Raw genomic sequence first — 19,292 nt, 5'->3', positions numbered from 1 at the left:
TTATTAACCATAACAAAATCTCCCAAAGGAGTAGCAACAAATAAATCAAAGTCCATGTTATCAATCACCCAACAAACCAGCAAAAGATATGAAAACAAAAGAGTGCGTTGAACCAGGATCTTTTAAGGCTCTAGCAAATAAGGTGTGAATTCAAAGGGTACCTGTCACCATATCAGAAGTAGCCTGAGAATCTCTAAGTCATAGAAAATACCCGCCCTTGAGCCCTGGGCTTCTGTCTATCCTTTTTATTCTCCTCCTTAGGCTTCCCAAATACAAACTTCTTATTATTTGGACAATCCTGAACCATATGTCCTTGTTTTCCACAACCAAAGCTAGCTCATTTATCTCTGTTGCATGGCCTACCCCCATGCTTCTTGCCACAAGTAGGACAAATCCCATCTAAATTTTGTGCTGCTTTTCCTTTAATCTGATTTCTACTTGGAGCAGAATTTTTCTGTGCTTGGTTACCATGAGCACCATCATTTCTATTCTTCTTCCTTTGTTGTTCCCTATACTGGTGAAGCTCTTCATTATCATTCTCTGCAATAAGGGCTCTGTCTACTACCTCTGAATAAACATTAAGCTTCAAAATTGATATCTTATTTTTCAGATAAGGCTTCAGTCCATCCTGAAACTTTAATACCTTTTCCTCCTCTGTAGCAATCAATTGTGGGGTAAAATGTGATAGTTCTGTAAACTTAGCCTCATACTGGGCCATAGTCAAATTCCTTTGTTCCAAATGAACAAACTCTCCCACCTTTTGTCGTCGAACATTGTCAGGAAAGTACTTCTTATAAAAAACCTCCCTAAACTGACTCCAAACAATAAGCCCCTGATCCTCTAAAAGCCTTTTAGTCATGCGCAACCAATGGTCTGCCTCTTTGTCTAACATAAATGCTGCATAAGAGACTTTTTGCTCCTCAGAACAATCAATGACATCAAAGAATTTCTCTATCTTCATAATCCAAGCCTCTACCTCTGTTGGATTTGAAGTACCAAAAAAGCAAGGGGGACCCAACTTCTTAAAGTCATCAAAGGAGCTACCCCTAGTAGATGAGGATCGTCCTTGACCATTACTTCCAGTAGCTCTAGCCTGACGCTCAACCAAGCCAGCCAAAGTCCCTAAATATCTATAAGGGCAAAGCCTCAGGTGGAGGAGGTATATCATCATTAGCCTGACTGTTTTGGGAAGATGCAGGTCTCCTTGGTGGCATGGCGTCCTATAAAGCAAAAGGTATAACTAAATTAGTCACTAAGAAGCCAAATAAGCAAATCGGAATTGTATGGAATAAAAGGAATCGGACTAGATGAAGTTGAAACTTAAACTAATAAATCACTCATCTATTCCCAAAGGTAAACTAAACAAGTTTCCATCAAGATCAAAACCTAGTGCTTTGATACCACTCTGTCACGCCCCAAGACCCACTTCAAGGGCATGACGGTCATTTCACACCTCAAACCCGAAGGCTTAAAGTGTAACTTGAACCAAACAATTATCTTGTAATTGGAAGTTACCAATTACCAAATACTTGTTCAGAGTAGCGAAACAAAATTCTAAAATCTTCAAAACTTAACTTTAAAACTAAGCATCCATCAACCAAAATCCATTATCCAAATAGATTGCAAACTTAAACAATTCAAGTGCTAACAAAAATTTCCATAATCTCCAAAACTCAATTTCAAACTATCATAAAAATTTAAAAATTCAACATCTAAATAGCTTCCAAACACCAAATAGTCCAAATGAACATAAACTTATAAACTAACAATGTCCAAAAATAACATCCTAAGCAAAATCCTAATAATGACCATTTCCCGACCTAGCCATAACTCCTCGCTGAACTAAGGGTACCTGAAAAATTATCAACAAAGGGGAATGAGCTCAAAGCCCAATAAGGAACCTAAATACAATCCATGGATCAAATATTTCAAGTTTACTTGCAAAATAGGAGATATTATAACTAATTATTTTCAGAAACCTTTGATTCAGTTTTGCCAATACATTCAAAACTTTTAACCGTACACTTTCATTTCTGATTCAAACATTTTCATATCAAATTCAGTCAAAACATTCAAATTATTTATTTACTTTGGTCATCAAACATCAAATGGTGCCCAGTTAGGTGGGACTTTTCAAATAGGTGGCCAGTCTCAAATTGTTCCTTTAAGGTGGACGGAACCAAACACTACTAGTACTAGTAACCAAACCCTAGAGGTTGGGGTCCAAATCAATTACATTCCCCACCAAGAAATGTAAAGGTCAACTATTATATCATGTTGACAAAGGCCAAACAAACCAGAGTCAAACACTTATTTCAATTATTCAAATTTGCAAAACATAATATCTCCACATTTCTCTATTGTAAACAAAATATAAGGTTCTAACTTACTTTTCATGCAAAACATATTTGATCCATGCATAAAACAATTAATAACTTAAAACATTTCCAAATAATGTATATAAAAATTTATTTCTAAAAAAAAAAAAAATACTGCTTTAATTTCCCTTACCTAAAAAAAAGTCCTCAAAAACTTGGGAGAAAAAAATAGTTATGGAAAATCTACTCTTCACCTAATATAACATAAGAGAAATAGCTATTACTGTTTATCTATAATTTAACTAATTTATTCCTTATTTAAATAAAATTAATGAATTCCCAATTTGTTTCTAATAACACATTACTAATTTAATTAAATTGCTATTTTATTTCATTATAAAATTCTATAATTTTTTTTTTTTACTAAATCTCTCATTCTATTTATTACATTAAACCATTATTACTATTATCTTGTTTATTAACCTAAAACTAAATATTATTATTTTATTAATTATCAAATTCAATAACTACCCAACCATTACCCTCTTGTCTCCGGTACACACAAAACCAATAATGATGATTCATTATTTATTCTATTTTATTTATTTATTTATGGTTTTCCAAGGCTTTCCTTCCATCCAATGCACACGCCTTTTTTTTTTCTTCTTCCAGCAACGTGCATACAAATACAATGCCTCAATACCATAAATACAAGTATCTATATCACCCCTCCAAAATTCAGAAATCATGTAATTCTTCTTATTATTTATTTATTTTCTTTTTTGAATCTAAAGCCTCCATAAACGACTTATTTATTTGTTATCTAAATCTAAAATTTCTTTTCTTCCTCTATTTTTTTTTCATTTTAAATTTATTTATTTATTTTTCTATTCCATTGAAATTTTTGAAAATTTCCTATCTTTATCAATAAATCAAACTATACTTGCAATATTTTTTCAAACATTTTGATCTAAAAGTTAAATAAACAAACCCTAACCTAGATTTGGATTTTCCAAGAAATATCTAATGTGTTTGAAATAAACTAATGAATCTAAAATATTAATGTAGCGGTTAGAATCTTACCTATAGAGATCTGTTCTTCAAACCCTGAATTCCGACTCCAACCTTACATTATCTGAAATTCTGTGAACAGAAACACTATTCAGAAAAGAATAGGGAGAACAAAATTTCTAATTTATACCTAGGGTATTTATTTGTAAAATTACACTTTTACCCCTCTTTCATTTTATTAAATTAATTAATTAATCTTTCATTTTATTAAATTAATTAATTATTTAATTTAATAATTATTATTATTTTCCTAAATTATCCCAAAAAAGCACTTGGGCGTTACATATATATCTATCAATGGGTAGAGTGGTGAGTCCTACTAACTTCGGGGCATTGATGGCTACTAAGATATATAAAAATATTGATTAGTTTAATGTATTAACATATCAATAATCTTAAAATTTCATTAAACTTCTTTTCATTTGACTATCATTTTGCCATGAATTGAAATGATTTCATAGAATAAATATGCAACTAGTCTTTAATATGTTGTTATTATATACTTCTAATTTTACTAAAAACTTCAAAATTTTCTCCCCTATAAATTGTTTGCTTAGTATGTTTTATCTTATGAATTAATTTAATATTTTTTCTACATTTGCTTTCGCCTTTTTCAGTTCTTTTGGTATTTCTCTGATTAAAATTTTATGTTAATAAATATAGTGCAAACAAATCCATAATAATATTATTTGAAGAAATACGGTAGACAATTTACATGCATGATTTTAATTTCTTTTTGGAAATCCTATGTTTTAATTATGCCACTTGATATATATATATATATATATATATATATATATATATATATATATATATATATATATATATATATTTTTATTTTAACTACAAACACCTTCCAAATGGGAAAAAAAAAAGGTTTTATGTCATACTTTTATCAATCTACTTTCTTACCTAGACTTCAATATCTTGAGGTGAAGAGATTTTGAAATTCTTATTAGTAACAAATAAAGCATAATTGCACTTTTATCATTTTGCACCAATGATTAAAAGATAAAAATTAAAGAAAAGGAGAGGATATTTCTTTGTTTTTTAATTTTTTTTTATAAATTTTATATAATTTTTACAAGCATCTATTTAAGAAATTCCTTATATGATATCATTTTTTTTTGAATCATTTGAGAACAAACAAGGAGGATCTTGAATGAATGTCAAATGAACCCATTGTTACTAAGTACAAAAAAAAAAAAAAAGAAGTTAAGAAAAAAGAAAGAGTTGTAGAAATGAAGAATATATTATTCAATACCAAGAGATGAAAATAAAAGAGGAATTAAGATGAAATATCACATTACTATATATATATATATATGCTTGGTTTCTTTCTTTTTCTTTTTTTATGTGGATTTCACTATCTTTCAATGTGAAAGGACATTGAGGTCTATTAACCTTTTGTAAATGGTTTGCCTTCATACAAACTTTTGTAGCGTTGGTTATTATTATTATTATTATTATTATTATATATATATATATATATATATATATATATATATATATATATATATATATATATTTTGACATTGAGGTCTATCAACCTTTTGTAAATGGTTTGCCTTCATACAAACTTTTGTAGCGTTGGTTATTATATATATATATATATATATATATATATATATATGAATTTCGCTATCTTTCAATATAAAATGACATTAAGGTCTATTAACCTTTTGTAAATAGTTTGTCTTCATACAAACTTTTGTAGCATTGGCTATATTTTTATATAAATTTCAATATCTCTCAATATAAAAGGACATTGAAATCTATTGACCTTTTGTAAATAACATTATCTTCATACAAATTTTTGTAGTATTGGTTGTTGTTTTTATATGAATTTCACTATCTTCAAATGTGAAAGGACATTGAGGTTTTTCAATCTTTTGTAAATAGCCTACTTGGAAGACCATAGGAAATTTCCTACGGTTGGTTGTTAAATGTAGAAAGGAGAAAAAAAAATACAAAAGATAATACCTTGACTTATACAATGAGAGAAGCACTAAAAGTAAAAAATATTGGTTGTTGAATGTTGAAAGAAGAAAAGCAAAAAACAAAATGTAAAAGATAGTCATAAAAAACCTTGACTTATAAAATGAGAGAAGCACTAAAAGCAAGAAGATTGGTTGTTGAATGTGGAAAGGAGAAAAATAAAAAATAAAATACACAAGACAATCACCAAAGACCTTGACTTACAAAATAAGAGAAGCACCAAAATCAAGAAGATTGGTTGTTAAATGTTGAAAGAGAAGCAAAAACACAAAATGCAAAAGATAGTTATCAAAGACCTTGACTTATAAAATGAGGGAAGCACTAAATGCAAGAAAATTGGTGTTTGAATGTTGAAAGGAGAAGAGCACTAAAAGCACTAAAAGTCATCCCATAAGTGAAAAATCGTTTAGAGTGAAGGACAACTAAGCCAACTTCACAAGCATAAAAAAAAAATAAAAATTAAAGATTTTAACTTTGTTGATTTTTGGATGTTACCTCTCCTTTCTAAAAGTTTATAATATTCATTTCAACTAACCATTAGTTGGTTTTCCACCACTTAAAAAGAGGGTTTTTGGTGTGTTTTTTTTCAAACAATAGTAGAAACAAAACAATCTTTAAAAGAGAGTTCGTTTCTATATCATCAACACAATGATAGGTATATTTACCAATTAAAAATAATATTTTTCTTTAGGAAAAATTTTCAAAGAAACTAACCCTTAACATGTAAATGAATCATTCAAAGGGAGAAAAAAAAAAGATAGGGGAAACAATTCTTTCAAATGAAATGAAATCCTTTCAAAAAAGAGAAAAAAAAGTCTAATAGAGAGAGTGAAGTCCTACTAACTTTAGGTCATTGATGACTACTAAGATATAAAAAAAATATTGATTAGTTTAATATATGAATGTATCAATAATCTTAAAATTTCATACAAACTTCTAATTTGAATATCATTTTGTCATAAATTGAAATGATTACAATAAAAAAATTTGCAACTAGTCTTTAATATGTTGTTATTATATACTTCTAATTTTACCAAAAAATTTGTCTCCCCTAGAAATTGTTTGCTTAGTTTGTTTTATCTTATTAGTTAATTTAATATTTTTTCTACATTTGCTTTCATCTTTTTTAGTTTTTTTTTTTTGGCATTTCTCTGATTAAAATTTTATGTTAATAAATATAGTGCAAACAAACCATAATAATATTATTTGAAGAAATACGGTGGACAAGCTACATGCATGATGAATGCATTTTAAGTTCTTTTTGGAAATCCTATGTTTTTTGTTATGCCACTTGATATATATATATATATATATATATATATATATTTACTTTAACTACAAACACCTTCCAAATGGGGAAAAAAAGTTTTATGTCATACTTTTATCCATCTATTTTCTTACCTGAACTTCAATATCTTGAGGTGAAGAGATTTTGAAATTCTTATTAGTACCAAATAAAGCATAATTGCACTTTTATCATTTTGCACCAATGATTAAAGGATAAAAATTAAAGAAAAGGAGTGATATTTCTTTGATTTTTAATTTTTTTTATAAATTTTGTATAATTTTTACAAGCATCTATTTAAGAAATTCCTTATATGATATCATTTTTTTTTGAATCATTTGAGAACAAAACAAGGAGGATCTTGAATGAATGTCAAATGAACCCATTGTTACTAAGTACGAAAAAAAAAAAAAGTTAAGAAAAAAGAAAGAGTTGTAGAAATGAAGAATATATTATTCAATACCAAGAGATGAAAATAAAAGAGGAATTAAGATGAAATATCACATTACCATATATATATATATATGCTTGGTTTTTTTTTTTTTTTAATGTGAATTTCACAATCTTTCAATGTGAAAGGACATTGAGGTCTATTAAGGTTTTGTAAATGGTTTGCTGTCATACAAACTTTTGTAGTGTTGGTTATTATTATTATTATATATATGTATATATGAATTTCACTATCTTTCAATATAAAAGGACATTAAAGTCTATTAACCTTTTATAAATAGTTTGCCTTTATACAAACTTTTGTAGCATTAACTATATTTTTATATAAATTTCACTATCTCTCAATATAAAAGGACATTAAAGTCTATTAACCTTTTATAAATAGTTTGCCTTTATACAATCTTTTGTAGCATTGGCTATATATATTTTTATATAAATTTCACTATCTCTCAATATAAAAGGACATTAAGGTCTATTGAGCATTTGTAAATAGTTTGTCTTCATACAAATTTTTATAGCATTAGTTACTATTATTATTATTTTTATGTGAATTTCATTATCTTTCAATGTGAAAGCACATTGAGGTCTATTGACCTTTTGTAAATGGTCTCTGCCTTCATACAAACTTTTGTAGCGTTGGTTATTATTATTAATATTTTATATAGAATTTCACTATTTTTCAATATAAAAGGACATCAAGGTCTATAAACCTTCTTTAAATAGCATTATCTTCATACAAATTTTTGTAGTCACTACAAGGAAAAAGGTATATGGTGACATTTATAACGAGTCACCATAAACATAAGGTGTCACTACAACATAGCGTCACCTTCTCCACTGACACCATAGAGGGTACCAATTGGTGACGTATTTGGAAGTGACACCAAAGTAGATAAATGGTGACCCATTCAGAAGTGACACTATATATTTCTAGTGATGATAGGGTGTCACATTAAATACATCATCTTTGACTTATGATGTCACATTAAATGCATCACCTTTGAGTTATGGTATCACATCATTGTAAATTATTGTGGAATATATGATTGGTTTTAGTTGTTGATTTTTGTAATGCTTATGAATTAATAAGATTAACCTGTTTATATTTTGTCCATAAATATAACAATCATATTATATTTAACTCATTTTTCTGCAATGTTTCTGGAATAACTCATAATACATTGATCATCTAATAATATTTGTATATCAAATGTTCACAAAAGGATAGTACGTCCAACATATCAAACCCATCAAAACTAAAAAAGAAGAGTGAATACATACCAAAACATGATTTAGAAATGTTAAAGATCCCAAGATTCATGTATACCTCCATTTCATAAGCATAAAACTGGCTAACCATAAAATGACATAGAAGTCCCATCTAAAAATCTAAATTTCTCAGTTGCAATTAAAGTAACATTTATGTCCTACAATGTATGACATAAGAGTTGCATTTAAAAACCCAAAATCTTGTTGCCTTCTTCTTTCTTTTTATTCTCCATTTCACTCTCCCAAGGGTGTATACCTGCATTTCAAAATTTAATAAGTTTTAGAGATTTTTATTGAAGAAAATAAACATGGATCTATGTTATCATAAATGAACAAATCTAAGAATTAATTTTTTTTTTTCAAATAGAAACATTATTAAAAGAATAAGCATTACTATACAATACCTATGGAAAAATTCATGTAGTAGCTAAGGGACTCACCATGCATGGTGATCATGATGCATCAACATGATTCATGATTAGTTGTAGCATAAAAGTAGCCCATTCTCCTCTAATTTCATCGAATTCTACTTGAGAATATGTTTTTTTTATTACAAAACTGAAATCAAATAAGAAAATAACATTAAAATGCATAACATTTGGAAGCCTAAAACTATGTACAATTCATTAAATAAGTAATACCTTTGAAGCAGTAATTGTAGGATAAAAAATTATCTCTTTAATGAATCTCATAACAAAGTAGCCACATTTGAACCCTCCTTCTTGTCTTGGACACTAATCGATCAATTATAAAATAACATTAATACTCACATATATAAATGGTGCAAATGCATAAGCTAATGTGTAAAGAAAAATTTTTGGATGTCACCTGCACTAGTTGCTAAGATGGCTCCCTCTTAGATGTTTTCTTTGCAGATATTCGAAGAGCTCTATGTAAATAAGTTCAATGGGTACATTTTTAAAATAGGTAAATGCTATATGTTTTAATATATATAAATAAATAAAAAATGTGTTTGAGGTGAATGTATTTTTTATTATTTAAAAATAATACTATGAAAAATAATAGGAAGAACTTGCATGTTTACGATATCCTTTAAGTCCTCACATGGTTTGTGATGCATAGGGTCAAGATAGTGGACTATCATTTTCCTTGGTTGAAGCACTACCTAAATATAAACCTTTTAAGTCCTCATATCTATTTCTATTAACAAAATATAAAAACTTTACAAAACTTAACTACTTAAATATAAAAACAAAATCAAATAAAATATCTAGCTAATTGGATTTTAGAAACTAAATAAACTATAAATAAACTAAATATAAAAACTAAATAAAATATTTATGCCCATGAATTAATTGAAGAGGATAGAAAGACACAGAGAGAACATGACTATGGTTATGATTTACATCTTATCATTTCCTGTCAATACCACACATGCCCATTTTAAGGTTGGACACTACTTTTTGTTGCTGGACTTGGAAAGGGAACTTCAAAATTGAAAACATAAATAAACCCTTATGTAAAAAAAAAATAACATTAAAATATAATTGAGCATTAAAATATTTACTCTCTTTCATCACTTTCATTTGAATATTAATAATCTCTTATTGAGATAGATACTTACAATTTAACAAAATAGAAATTCCTAATAATAAAAAATATAAAATTTCTATTTCTATTAACAAAATATAAAAACTTTCCAAAACTCAACTACTTAAATATAAAAATAAAATCAAATAAAATATCTAGCTAATTGGATTTTAGAAACTAAATAAACTAAATATAAAAACTAAATAAAATATCTATGCCCATTAATTAATTGAAGATGATAGAAAGACACAGAGAGAACATGGCTATGGTTATGATTTTCATCTTATCATCTCCCGTCAATACCACACATGCCCATTTTAAGGTTGGACACTACTTTTGTTGCTGGACTTGGAAAGAGAACTTCAAAATTGAAAACATAAATAAACCCTTATGTAAAAGAAAAAATAACATTAAAATATAATTGAGCATTAAAATATTTACTCTCTTTCATCACTTTCATTTGAATATTAATAATCTCTTATTGAGATAGATACTTACAATTTAACAAAATAGAAATTCCTAATAATAAAAAATATAAAAATTTCTATTTCTATTAACAAAATATAAAAACTTTCCAAAAATCAAATACTTAAATATAAAAACAAAATCAAATAAAATATCTAACTAATTGGATTTTAGGAACTAAATAAACTATAAATAAACTAAATATAAAAACTAAATAAAATATCTATGCCCATGAATTAATTGAAGAGGATAGAAAGACACAAAGAGAACATGGCTATGGTTATGATTTTCATCTTATCATCTCCCGTCAATACCACACATGCCTTCCTGGATTGGTCCTTTTGGGGTTGGATACTCTCAACGAAATTCTATATCTCATTCCCACTTAGATACAAACAGAAAAATTATTCTTTTTTTTTTCCTCTCTCGTTTTTTTAGAAAGGATGAAGATTATGTGATAGTATATCTTAAAAAAAAATTTGTACCTGTCATTCTCACACAAATACATATTAAAAATCATTCATTTTTTCCTGTTTTTCACTTTTTTTTAAGGACTTGATCATGTGTTTGGTTTAGATTAAAAAAATCAATTAATCTATAGTTTTTTCTTCCATGCTAGAAGATTAAACCTAAATTTTTCTTCCCTACAACTCAAGAAAACACAATTCACAAAAACCATAATACAAAGATGTTGAAACAATTAATATAATGGCATTAATAAAAGAAAAAAAAATGATAGATCCAAGAGATTTTGGGTTACCTGGGAGTCCACAAAGTGAAGAATGTCGGTTTTGAGCGTGTTGACTATGGATGAGTGAAAGAAAAGGTTGAAGAAGATCATGATTTTATATATAGGATTTATATATTGAGATTTTTTGGATTGTGGGTGAGATATGGAAACAATGGGATTTTTATATGGTATCCATCATTATTAATTCTAAAACTGGGCTCATCAAATTATAATACTTAAAAAAATTTATTTTATATGATGTCACTTCCCAAAAAATGACACTATAAATATAAAATTAATATCATCCAACTACCTCAATTGAAGATTTTTTATATGATGTGTCACCTTTATTAATTATAAACCCTATGATGTCATTATTTTAAAAGTGACACCGTAAATAATGACACCATAAACTATTTTTGTAGTAGTGAGTATTGATTGTTTTTATATGAATTTCACCATCTTCAAATGTGAAAGGACATTGAGGTTTTTCAATCTTTTGTAAATAGCCTACTTGGAAGACCATAGGAAATTTCCTACCAATAATTATAAGAAATAGTTCCATAATCAAAGCCTAAGCGAAACACCAAACTAAAATGTCAGGTATATTAGAAGTAAAACATCAAAATGAATAATCAATTATGAAGATATGATCAAGATGAAAGTAGCTGGAACTGTTTCTTCTGTCCGTAACATCCGACACGACACAGCAGGTGGATATCTCGGCTCGGAGAGACATCAGCCTTTTTGGAAAATATTGCGTCTACATCGGCTGAAGGGTCTATGAGCAGGTTTTTTAAGTGCTGTGGCCGGCCGATGTGGGATACCACCTCTTACCGTTAAAAAAAGATTTAAACTTTGAGTGCTGTGGCTGGTCGATGTGGGATTCCACCCCTTACCTTTAAAAAAGAGATTTAAATCGTTAGTGAAGGATGGTTTTGAGAACCCATGACCTCAGGCATTGCGTGAGCGCAGCACGCCACCGACCTAACTGTGTTAATATTATAATGTAATGCATGACTTATACAATGTTTATTTATGTATATTATATTAAGATTCTCTTTTATATATATATAGATATATTATAAATTATGTTACATATGCATAAATTAATATATGTTTTTTGTATATATATATATATAAATGAATAAATTTTAATTATCATATGTTTGGTATAACAAATAAATATAAAATAACCATATATAAATTTATAAATAAAATTGTCAATATTTTAAAATAAAAGTACTAATACTTTTATCATAATTTTTTAATGTCATTAAATACATCTAAATTAGATATATTTATATAATTTTTTTTAAATTTTAAATATTATTTTTGAATGTTATAAATTATATCATACATATATCGATTTTTTTTAACAAAACAATATTAATGTTTATTATTATTTCTAATATTCATTTTTATTGAATTATTTTAAATATTTTTATGATTTTTGATCAATTTTCATTTCATTGATATTTTGTATTAGAATATCAACCGATATTTCTTTATATATATATATATATATATATATATATATATATAAAACCTATATATTGATATGTCTATAAAAACTTAATATTTTTTATAAAAATTATTAAAGAAAGATATTCCATAAATTTAAGTTGTAAAAATATCAAAATAAATATTACAAAGAAAAGGAACTAAACTAAAGAAGGATGAAGTTGTACAAATATTGGAACTAGAGAGAAAAATAAAATTACAAAAAATAATGAAATATTACATTTGGGTGTGGAGGGAAGGTTTGCCTTTTCTACATCAATCCAACTATTTTTTAATGTGAAAGTCACAGAGCTCTACTTTGACGTGGATTTCCAACAAGAATCTAATAAATCTCTTAGAAAGATGATAGAATTTTCCCATCAATATCTATAACAAATAATATTATCAAAATACTTAAGTTGACGGGAAAAAATTAAGTATAAATGATTAATTAAAAAGGAAAGCAATATTACTTAGTCTTAATTAGGGATTTCTCATCATCATAGGTGCCGCGCACAAATATTGTGGAAACAAAAACTGAAAACAACACCTTCCATGAAATTTCATTTCAAAATATTAGAATTCCTTACCTCGATTCCATCCACCCAGTCAACGAGACCTCTGCTACCCACCGCCTCTTCTTCAACACCTTCCCCACCATCTTCTCTGCATCCCTTAATGCAGTCTCCAACACAAAGGGAATGGAGAAAGGATCTTCCCCAACCAAAAGGTAAAATATGTGTGAGTTTCTCTTAGAATTTATATACAAAGAAATTTCTCAAAGAGGGCTTTATATACGTTTTTCTTTTCTTTTACGACTGCAGATGAAGCTTTTCAGCTGAACCTCCCTCCCAGCTTGGATTTTTGTTCATGGTGAAGAGGTCTGGAGCCAATAGTCATTGAGCATCCAAGGACCCTCCAAACTCCCTTGTAATTTTGGTTCAAGCCATCCAAAAATGGCTTCTTCCAGCACCCATAGAGCCTCTTCTTCGACTACTTCTATTTCTCGTAATTATGATGTGTTCTTGAGTTTTAGAGGTGGCGATACTCGCAGAAATTTCACTGATCATCTATATACCACATTGACTGCATCTGGAATTCAAACTTTCAGAGATGATGAAGAACTTGAGAAAGGAGGAGATATTGCATCTGATCTCTTGAGAGCTATAGAAGAATCGAGGTTTTTTATTATTGTTTTCTCAAAAAATTATGCTTACTCCAGATGGTGTTTAAATGAACTCGTAAAGATCATTGAACGCAAGAGCCAAAAGGAATCAGTGGTTCTACCAATCTTCTACCATGTGGATCCATCTGATGTACGAAACCAAAGGGGAAGTTTCGGAGAAGCACTTGCCTACCATGAAAGAGATGCAAATCAAGAAAAGAAGGAGATGGTACAAAAGTGGAGGATTGCCTTGACAAAAGCAGCTTATCTATCCGGATGCCATGTGGATGACCAGTAAGTACGCTTCTCTTCACCTCTCGTTTATCTGTTTAAATTGGATATTGAAAATGCAAATTTGGAAGAACGATTTTCATTTTTTTTAAATATTAAATATGACTTCTTTAGGGATAAAAAATGCCTGTCAACAATTATTCAATCTCCATCTCAAATCGATCAAACACTTTTTGGATAAATATATATATCAAAAGGAGATTATATATGTAATTTTCAATACATTGAAGTTATTTGATATTTCTTTAAATTGAATATTTCTTTAGATATTTTAGGTGCAATTTTCAATACATTGAAATTTTATGTGCAATCAAATATTAGTTTTTAAATCCCTTTTAATCAATATCTTATTTTGCTATGAGGCACTGGTAATTGCATAATGCCTATGAATTCCATGCTCACTTACTACCAAGATTCCCATGCATCTCCCTCTATTTCATGAGTTTCAATTTACATTTTTGCTTGTTTTTTGTGTATATATTCTTCAACAAGTCTTAAATTTATTATATTTTGCAACTCATTCTAACTCATCATTGTACTTAATTTATATGATTCGCAGGTATGAGACTGAGGTTGTCAAGGAAATTGTTAATACAATCATTAGAAGATTAAACCGTCAACCTTTAAGTGTGGGAAAGAACATAGTTGGAATTAGTGTTCATTTGGAAAAATTGAAATCGTTGATGAACACCGAGTTAAATGAGGTTAGAGTCATAGGGATATGTGGAACTGGTGGGGTTGGTAAGACTACTATCGCCAAGGCTATTTATAATGAGATCTCATGTCAATATGATGGTAGTAGCTTTCTGAGAAATATGAGAGAGAGATCCAAAGGTGATATACTTCAATTACAGCAGGAACTTCTTCATGGTATCCTAAGGGGAAAATTTTTTAAGATAAACACTGTTGATGAAGGAATTAGTATGATAAAGAGGTGTCTAAGCTCCAATAGAGTTCTTATTATTTTTGATGATGTTGATGAGTTGAAACAACTAGAATATTTGGCTGAAGAGAAGGATTGGTTTCAGGCAAAAAGTACAATCATCATTACATCTAGAGACAAACATGTGCTTGCTCGATATGGAGTGGATATACCATATGAGGTTTCAAAATTAAACAAGGAAGAAGCTATTGAGCTCTTTAGTTTGTGGGCCTTTAAACAAAATCATCCCAAAGAAGTTTATAAAAACCTCTCATACAATATCATAGATTATGCTAATGGCCTTCCGTTAGCACTTAAAGTTTTGGGTGCTTCTCTTTTTGGAAAGAAAATAAGTGAATGGGAAAGTGCAATGTGTAAGCTAAAAATAATACCCCACATGGAAATTCACAATGTACTTAGAATAAGTTTTGATGGACTCGATGACGTAGACAAAGGGATATTTTTGGATGTTGCATGCTTTTTCAAAGGAGATGACAAATATTTTGTTTCAAGAATATTGGGCCCTCATGCAAAGCACGGAATAACAACTCTAGCTGATAGATGTCTCATAACTGTTTCAAAAAACAGGCTAGATATGCATGATTTAATACAACAAATGGGTTGGGAGATTATTCGTCAAGAATGTCCTAAAGACCCTGGAAGAAGGAGTAGATTGTGGGATTCTAATGCCTATCATGTGCTTATAAGAAATATGGTAAGAGTCAAATGCATGAACTTGTTTATACCTATGTATCCAAGCTTCAATACTATTGTTATTTTTTCAGAAATTAGCCGTGTATATAACTCAATTAAGTTTAATGCATCTTTTGTTTCGCTTACTTGTCTTATATTTTTTAGGGGACACAAGCAATTGAAGGACTATTCCTAGATAGATGTAAATTTAATCCATCACAACTTACCATGGAATCTTTCAAAGAGATGAATAAACTTAGATTGCTCAAAATCCATAACCCGCGTAGAAAGCTATTTCTTGAAAACCACCTTCCAAGGGACTTTGAATTCTCTGCTTATGAGTTAAGATATCTGCATTGGGATGGATACCCTTTAGAATCTTTGCCAATGAATTTTCATGCAAAGAACCTTGTTGAACTCTCATTAAGGGACAGCAATATAAAGCAAGTTTGGAGGGGGAATAAGGTATTGTTATTATTATTTAGTTACAGTGTAATTTTATATTAATTTTTAACATGTAAATTTATCTATTGAAAAAAATTATTTTGTTACAGCTTCATGACAAGTTGAGGGTTATTGATCTCAGTCACTCTGTCCATCTCATAAGAATTCCAGACTTATCAAGTGTGCCAAACTTGGAGATTCTAACTCTAGAAGGTTGTACAATGCATGGTTCTTAAAAGATTGGTGCAGCAGTATTATAATTACTAAAACTAACTTGGTTTTTCTTTTTCCCTTGAATCTGGCAGGGTGTGTAAACCTGGAGCTTCTTCCAAGAGGCATTTACAAGTTGAAACACCTTCAAACTTTGTCTTGCAATGGCTGTTCAAAGCTAGAGAGATTTCCAGAAATCATGGCCAATATGAGAAAGCTAAGGGTGCTTGATTTGAGTGGAACAGCTATAATGGACTTACCGTCATCAATTACACATCTAAATGGTCTTCAAACTCTCCTACTTCAAGAGTGTTCAAAGCTCCACCAAATCCCTAGTCATATTTGCTATTTATCATCATTAAAGAAACTAAATCTGGAAGGGGGCCATTTTAGTAGCATACCTCCTACCATCAATCAGCTTTCCAGGCTGAAAGCCCTTAACCTTAGTCACTGCAACAATCTTGAACAAATTCCAGAGCTTCCATCAGGTTTAATTAATCTAGATGTCCATCACTGCACATCCCTGGAAAATTTATCCAGTCCATCAAATCTACTCTGGTCTTCTTTATTCAAATGTTTTAAATCCAAAATTCAGGTATGGTTTTCATATATCAGTTAACCTTTCTTTTCACGGGGACACAAAATTCAGAGGGTAATTTTTGTGCAGGCGCGTGACTTTAGAAGACCTGTCAGAACTTTTATTGCTGAAAGAAATGGGATTCCGGAGTGGATATGCCATCAGAAAAGCGGGTTCAAAATAACAATGAAACTTCCCTGGAGTTGGTATGAAAATGATGACTTCTTGGGCTTTGTTCTGTGCTCTCTTTATGTTCCACTTGAGATTGAGACCACACCACATAGGGATTTCAACTGTAAATTGAATTTCGATGATGACAGTGCATATTTTTCCTGTCACTCTCATCAATTTTGTGAATTCTGCTATGATGAAGATGCATCAAGTCAAGGGTGCTTGATATATTATCCTAAGTCAAATATTCCCGAGGGATATCACTCAAATGAATGGAGAACCTTGAACGCTTCATTTAATGTCTACTTTGGTGTTAAACCAGTGAAAGTGGCGAGGTGTGGCTTCCACTTTCTATATGCCCACGATTATGAACAGAACAATCTCACAATTGTACAACGTAGAAGCTGTGACACCAGTTCAGCAGTAGAAGATACTAATACTGATGTGGAGAGAAGCTGTGATGGCACCACCCTGAATATTGATGGTAATGGTGTTGATGCCCAAGACCATGAAATGGACCATATGCATAGATGGCTGGAGCTTCTTTGCAAATTTGTTCATTGGATATGCTGTACAAGACACTAATTTCAAGTAAGAGAATTGTTGATGTTGACCAAACATTTATCTCAACTTTTTGGTAATTAAGCCACCCTCCTTTTCTTAGTTTCTATTATATATGCCTTGCTGATTCCAAGGGGCTGAAATTCCTTTTACTGAATTTTTGTTTTTCAAAACCCATTTTTATTGGGACTCGTTTTTCGGCATTTCTAGAACAAGCTTGATTGTTGTTAATTTTTTTGCAGATTAAACATTTTGTTGGATAAGTTAGTACATACCAACCTCCATCAGTTAAGCCATGGATGTCCTTATTAATCAAGGCAAGTCAAATACTTCAACCCAGTCTTAGATTTTGATTAAAGTGATGCCAATTTAAACTCACACTCTTGCACTATGCATAATTCTGTGTAAAGAGATAGAATCTCCAACCTAGAATGAGCAATCAAATTAGGTGGGAAAGAATATTTCAATTTCAAGTATTTTGTTTTGGAATACCTTAAGATCCATGTTAGTTTTTGTTCCCACATACATCAAATGAGCAAAAATATAAAATTATGGCATTGTATTTGTCAACTAAGTTATTACTTTTGAAGCATCAACCATTTTGTGACACTAATTTATCATAAAAACTAACACACATACAATGCCAAGGATTGCTTTTTCTACATAAAGCCAACTATAGAGAGGAAATTTTCTTTGGTCTTTCGAATTTTAGGTAATACCCAACAATCATGTAACTAAATAGTGTGAAATGTCATCATGCTAATTTCCTTGGTTTATTCAATTTTGTTTTTGGCCTATCTTGATAGAAATTTTCTACCAGGATCCAAATTTCGAGAAATAATGTGAAATGTCTTCCATTTTTCTTGGTTTATTAAACTTTGGTAGTAGCATGCCTTCAAACCAATTTCTTAGCAAGATTAAATTTTAAGAAATGATGTGAAATTCACGTAAATTTTCCTGGCTCATTGACCTTTGGATCATTAAACTTCGGATGGTAGCTTTTCTTCAAGCAAATTTCTAATAAGGCTTTGGCATATTGTCATCAAAGCTTAAGAAAACCACTAGAAGCAACAAGATTGGTTGTTGAATCGAACCCATGACCCAATGCTTACGGGTGAATGGTGCGACCGTTAATTAGACCAAAGCTACTACTTTGGTTATATTACACGTCTATATATAATACAAATATATAGATAAATATATTGTAAATTAAAAATCAATTTTAATTATATTAGTATCTTTTGTATAATAATTAAATAAAAATAAAATAAAATTATCAATATTTTTAAATAAAAATATTTATACATATAGTATCACTTATTTTATATTTTTTTATATAATCAAATTAAATATATTATAATTTTAATAATAATATGTTTTTAAATTCTATATACTATCACAAAAAATATTATATGTATTATATTTTTCAAAGTATTTTTATCATGTCATATTTTGAAGTTTTTTTCTTAATATTTTTATAAGTTTCTATCAATTTTCATTATCACGACAGTAAATCATCCAAGCCTTTCAAAAAGAGACAAGAAAGAAGTATTTTAGAGAGGGGGGAAGTGCCACTAACTTCATGTCATTGCTGGCTACAAAGATGTAGAAAAACATT

General features: G+C 29.3%; 2 protein-coding genes across 4 annotated transcripts; one reads left to right on the top strand and one right to left on the bottom strand.

Moving 5' to 3' along the window:
* Positions 1–337: 337 nt before the first annotated feature.
* Positions 338–13,301, bottom strand: LOC100244253 (uncharacterized). The gene is made up of 2 exons (XM_010651942.1): positions 13,231–13,301; positions 338–1,220 (listed from the first exon to the last, which is right to left on the bottom strand). The coding sequence occupies exons 1-2, from the start codon at positions 13,299–13,301 to the stop codon at positions 338–340; spliced, it is 954 nt and encodes a 317-aa protein (XP_010650244.1).
* Positions 13,171–18,066, top strand: LOC100249421 (disease resistance protein RUN1). Of its 3 annotated transcripts, XM_059736953.1 has the most exons (8): positions 13,171–13,370; positions 13,465–14,099; positions 14,656–15,733; positions 15,877–16,176; positions 16,266–16,368; positions 16,461–16,960; positions 17,033–17,704; positions 17,917–18,066. In XM_059736953.1, the coding sequence occupies exons 2-7, from the start codon at positions 13,597–13,599 to the stop codon at positions 17,696–17,698; spliced, it is 3,150 nt and encodes a 1,049-aa protein (XP_059592936.1). In that variant the 5' UTR covers positions 13,171–13,370; positions 13,465–13,596; the 3' UTR covers positions 17,699–17,704; positions 17,917–18,066. The 3 variants fall into 3 exon arrangements, with proteins under 3 accessions (XP_059592936.1, XP_059592934.1, XP_059592935.1); XM_059736951.1 differs by lacking the exon at positions 17,917–18,066 and having other exon boundaries at positions 17,033–17,781; XM_059736952.1 differs by lacking the exon at positions 17,917–18,066 and having other exon boundaries at positions 13,171–14,099; positions 17,033–17,781.
* Positions 18,067–19,292: the final 1,226 nt, after the last annotated feature.

This window comes from Vitis vinifera, chromosome 5 (genome assembly GCF_030704535.1).
Source record: "Vitis vinifera cultivar Pinot Noir 40024 chromosome 5, ASM3070453v1".
NCBI lineage: Eukaryota > Viridiplantae > Streptophyta > Magnoliopsida > Vitales > Vitaceae > Vitis > Vitis vinifera.
The sequence above is the reverse complement of the archived record's forward strand: the minus strand, read 5'-3'. Positions and strand labels throughout refer to the sequence as shown.

Bases quoted from the DNA above. Each gene is read 5' to 3' on its own strand.
- LOC100244253 (XM_010651942.1), bottom strand. From the start codon at position 13,301: ATGGTGGGGAAGGTGTTGAAGAAGAGGCGGTGGGTAGCAGAGGTCTCG. The intron at 1,221-13,230 runs GTAAGGAATTCT...TTTGCTTTATAG, and splicing joins ACTGGGTGGATGGAATCGAG to GACGCCATGCCACCAAGGAG.
- LOC100249421 (XM_059736953.1), top strand. From the start codon at position 13,597: ATGGCTTCTTCCAGCACCCATAGAGCCTCTTCTTCGACTACTTCTATT. The intron at 14,100-14,655 runs GTAAGTACGCTT...TATGATTCGCAG, and splicing joins GGATGCCATGTGGATGACCA to GTATGAGACTGAGGTTGTCA. The intron at 16,177-16,265 runs GTATTGTTATTA...ATTTTGTTACAG, and splicing joins AAGTTTGGAGGGGGAATAAG to CTTCATGACAAGTTGAGGGT.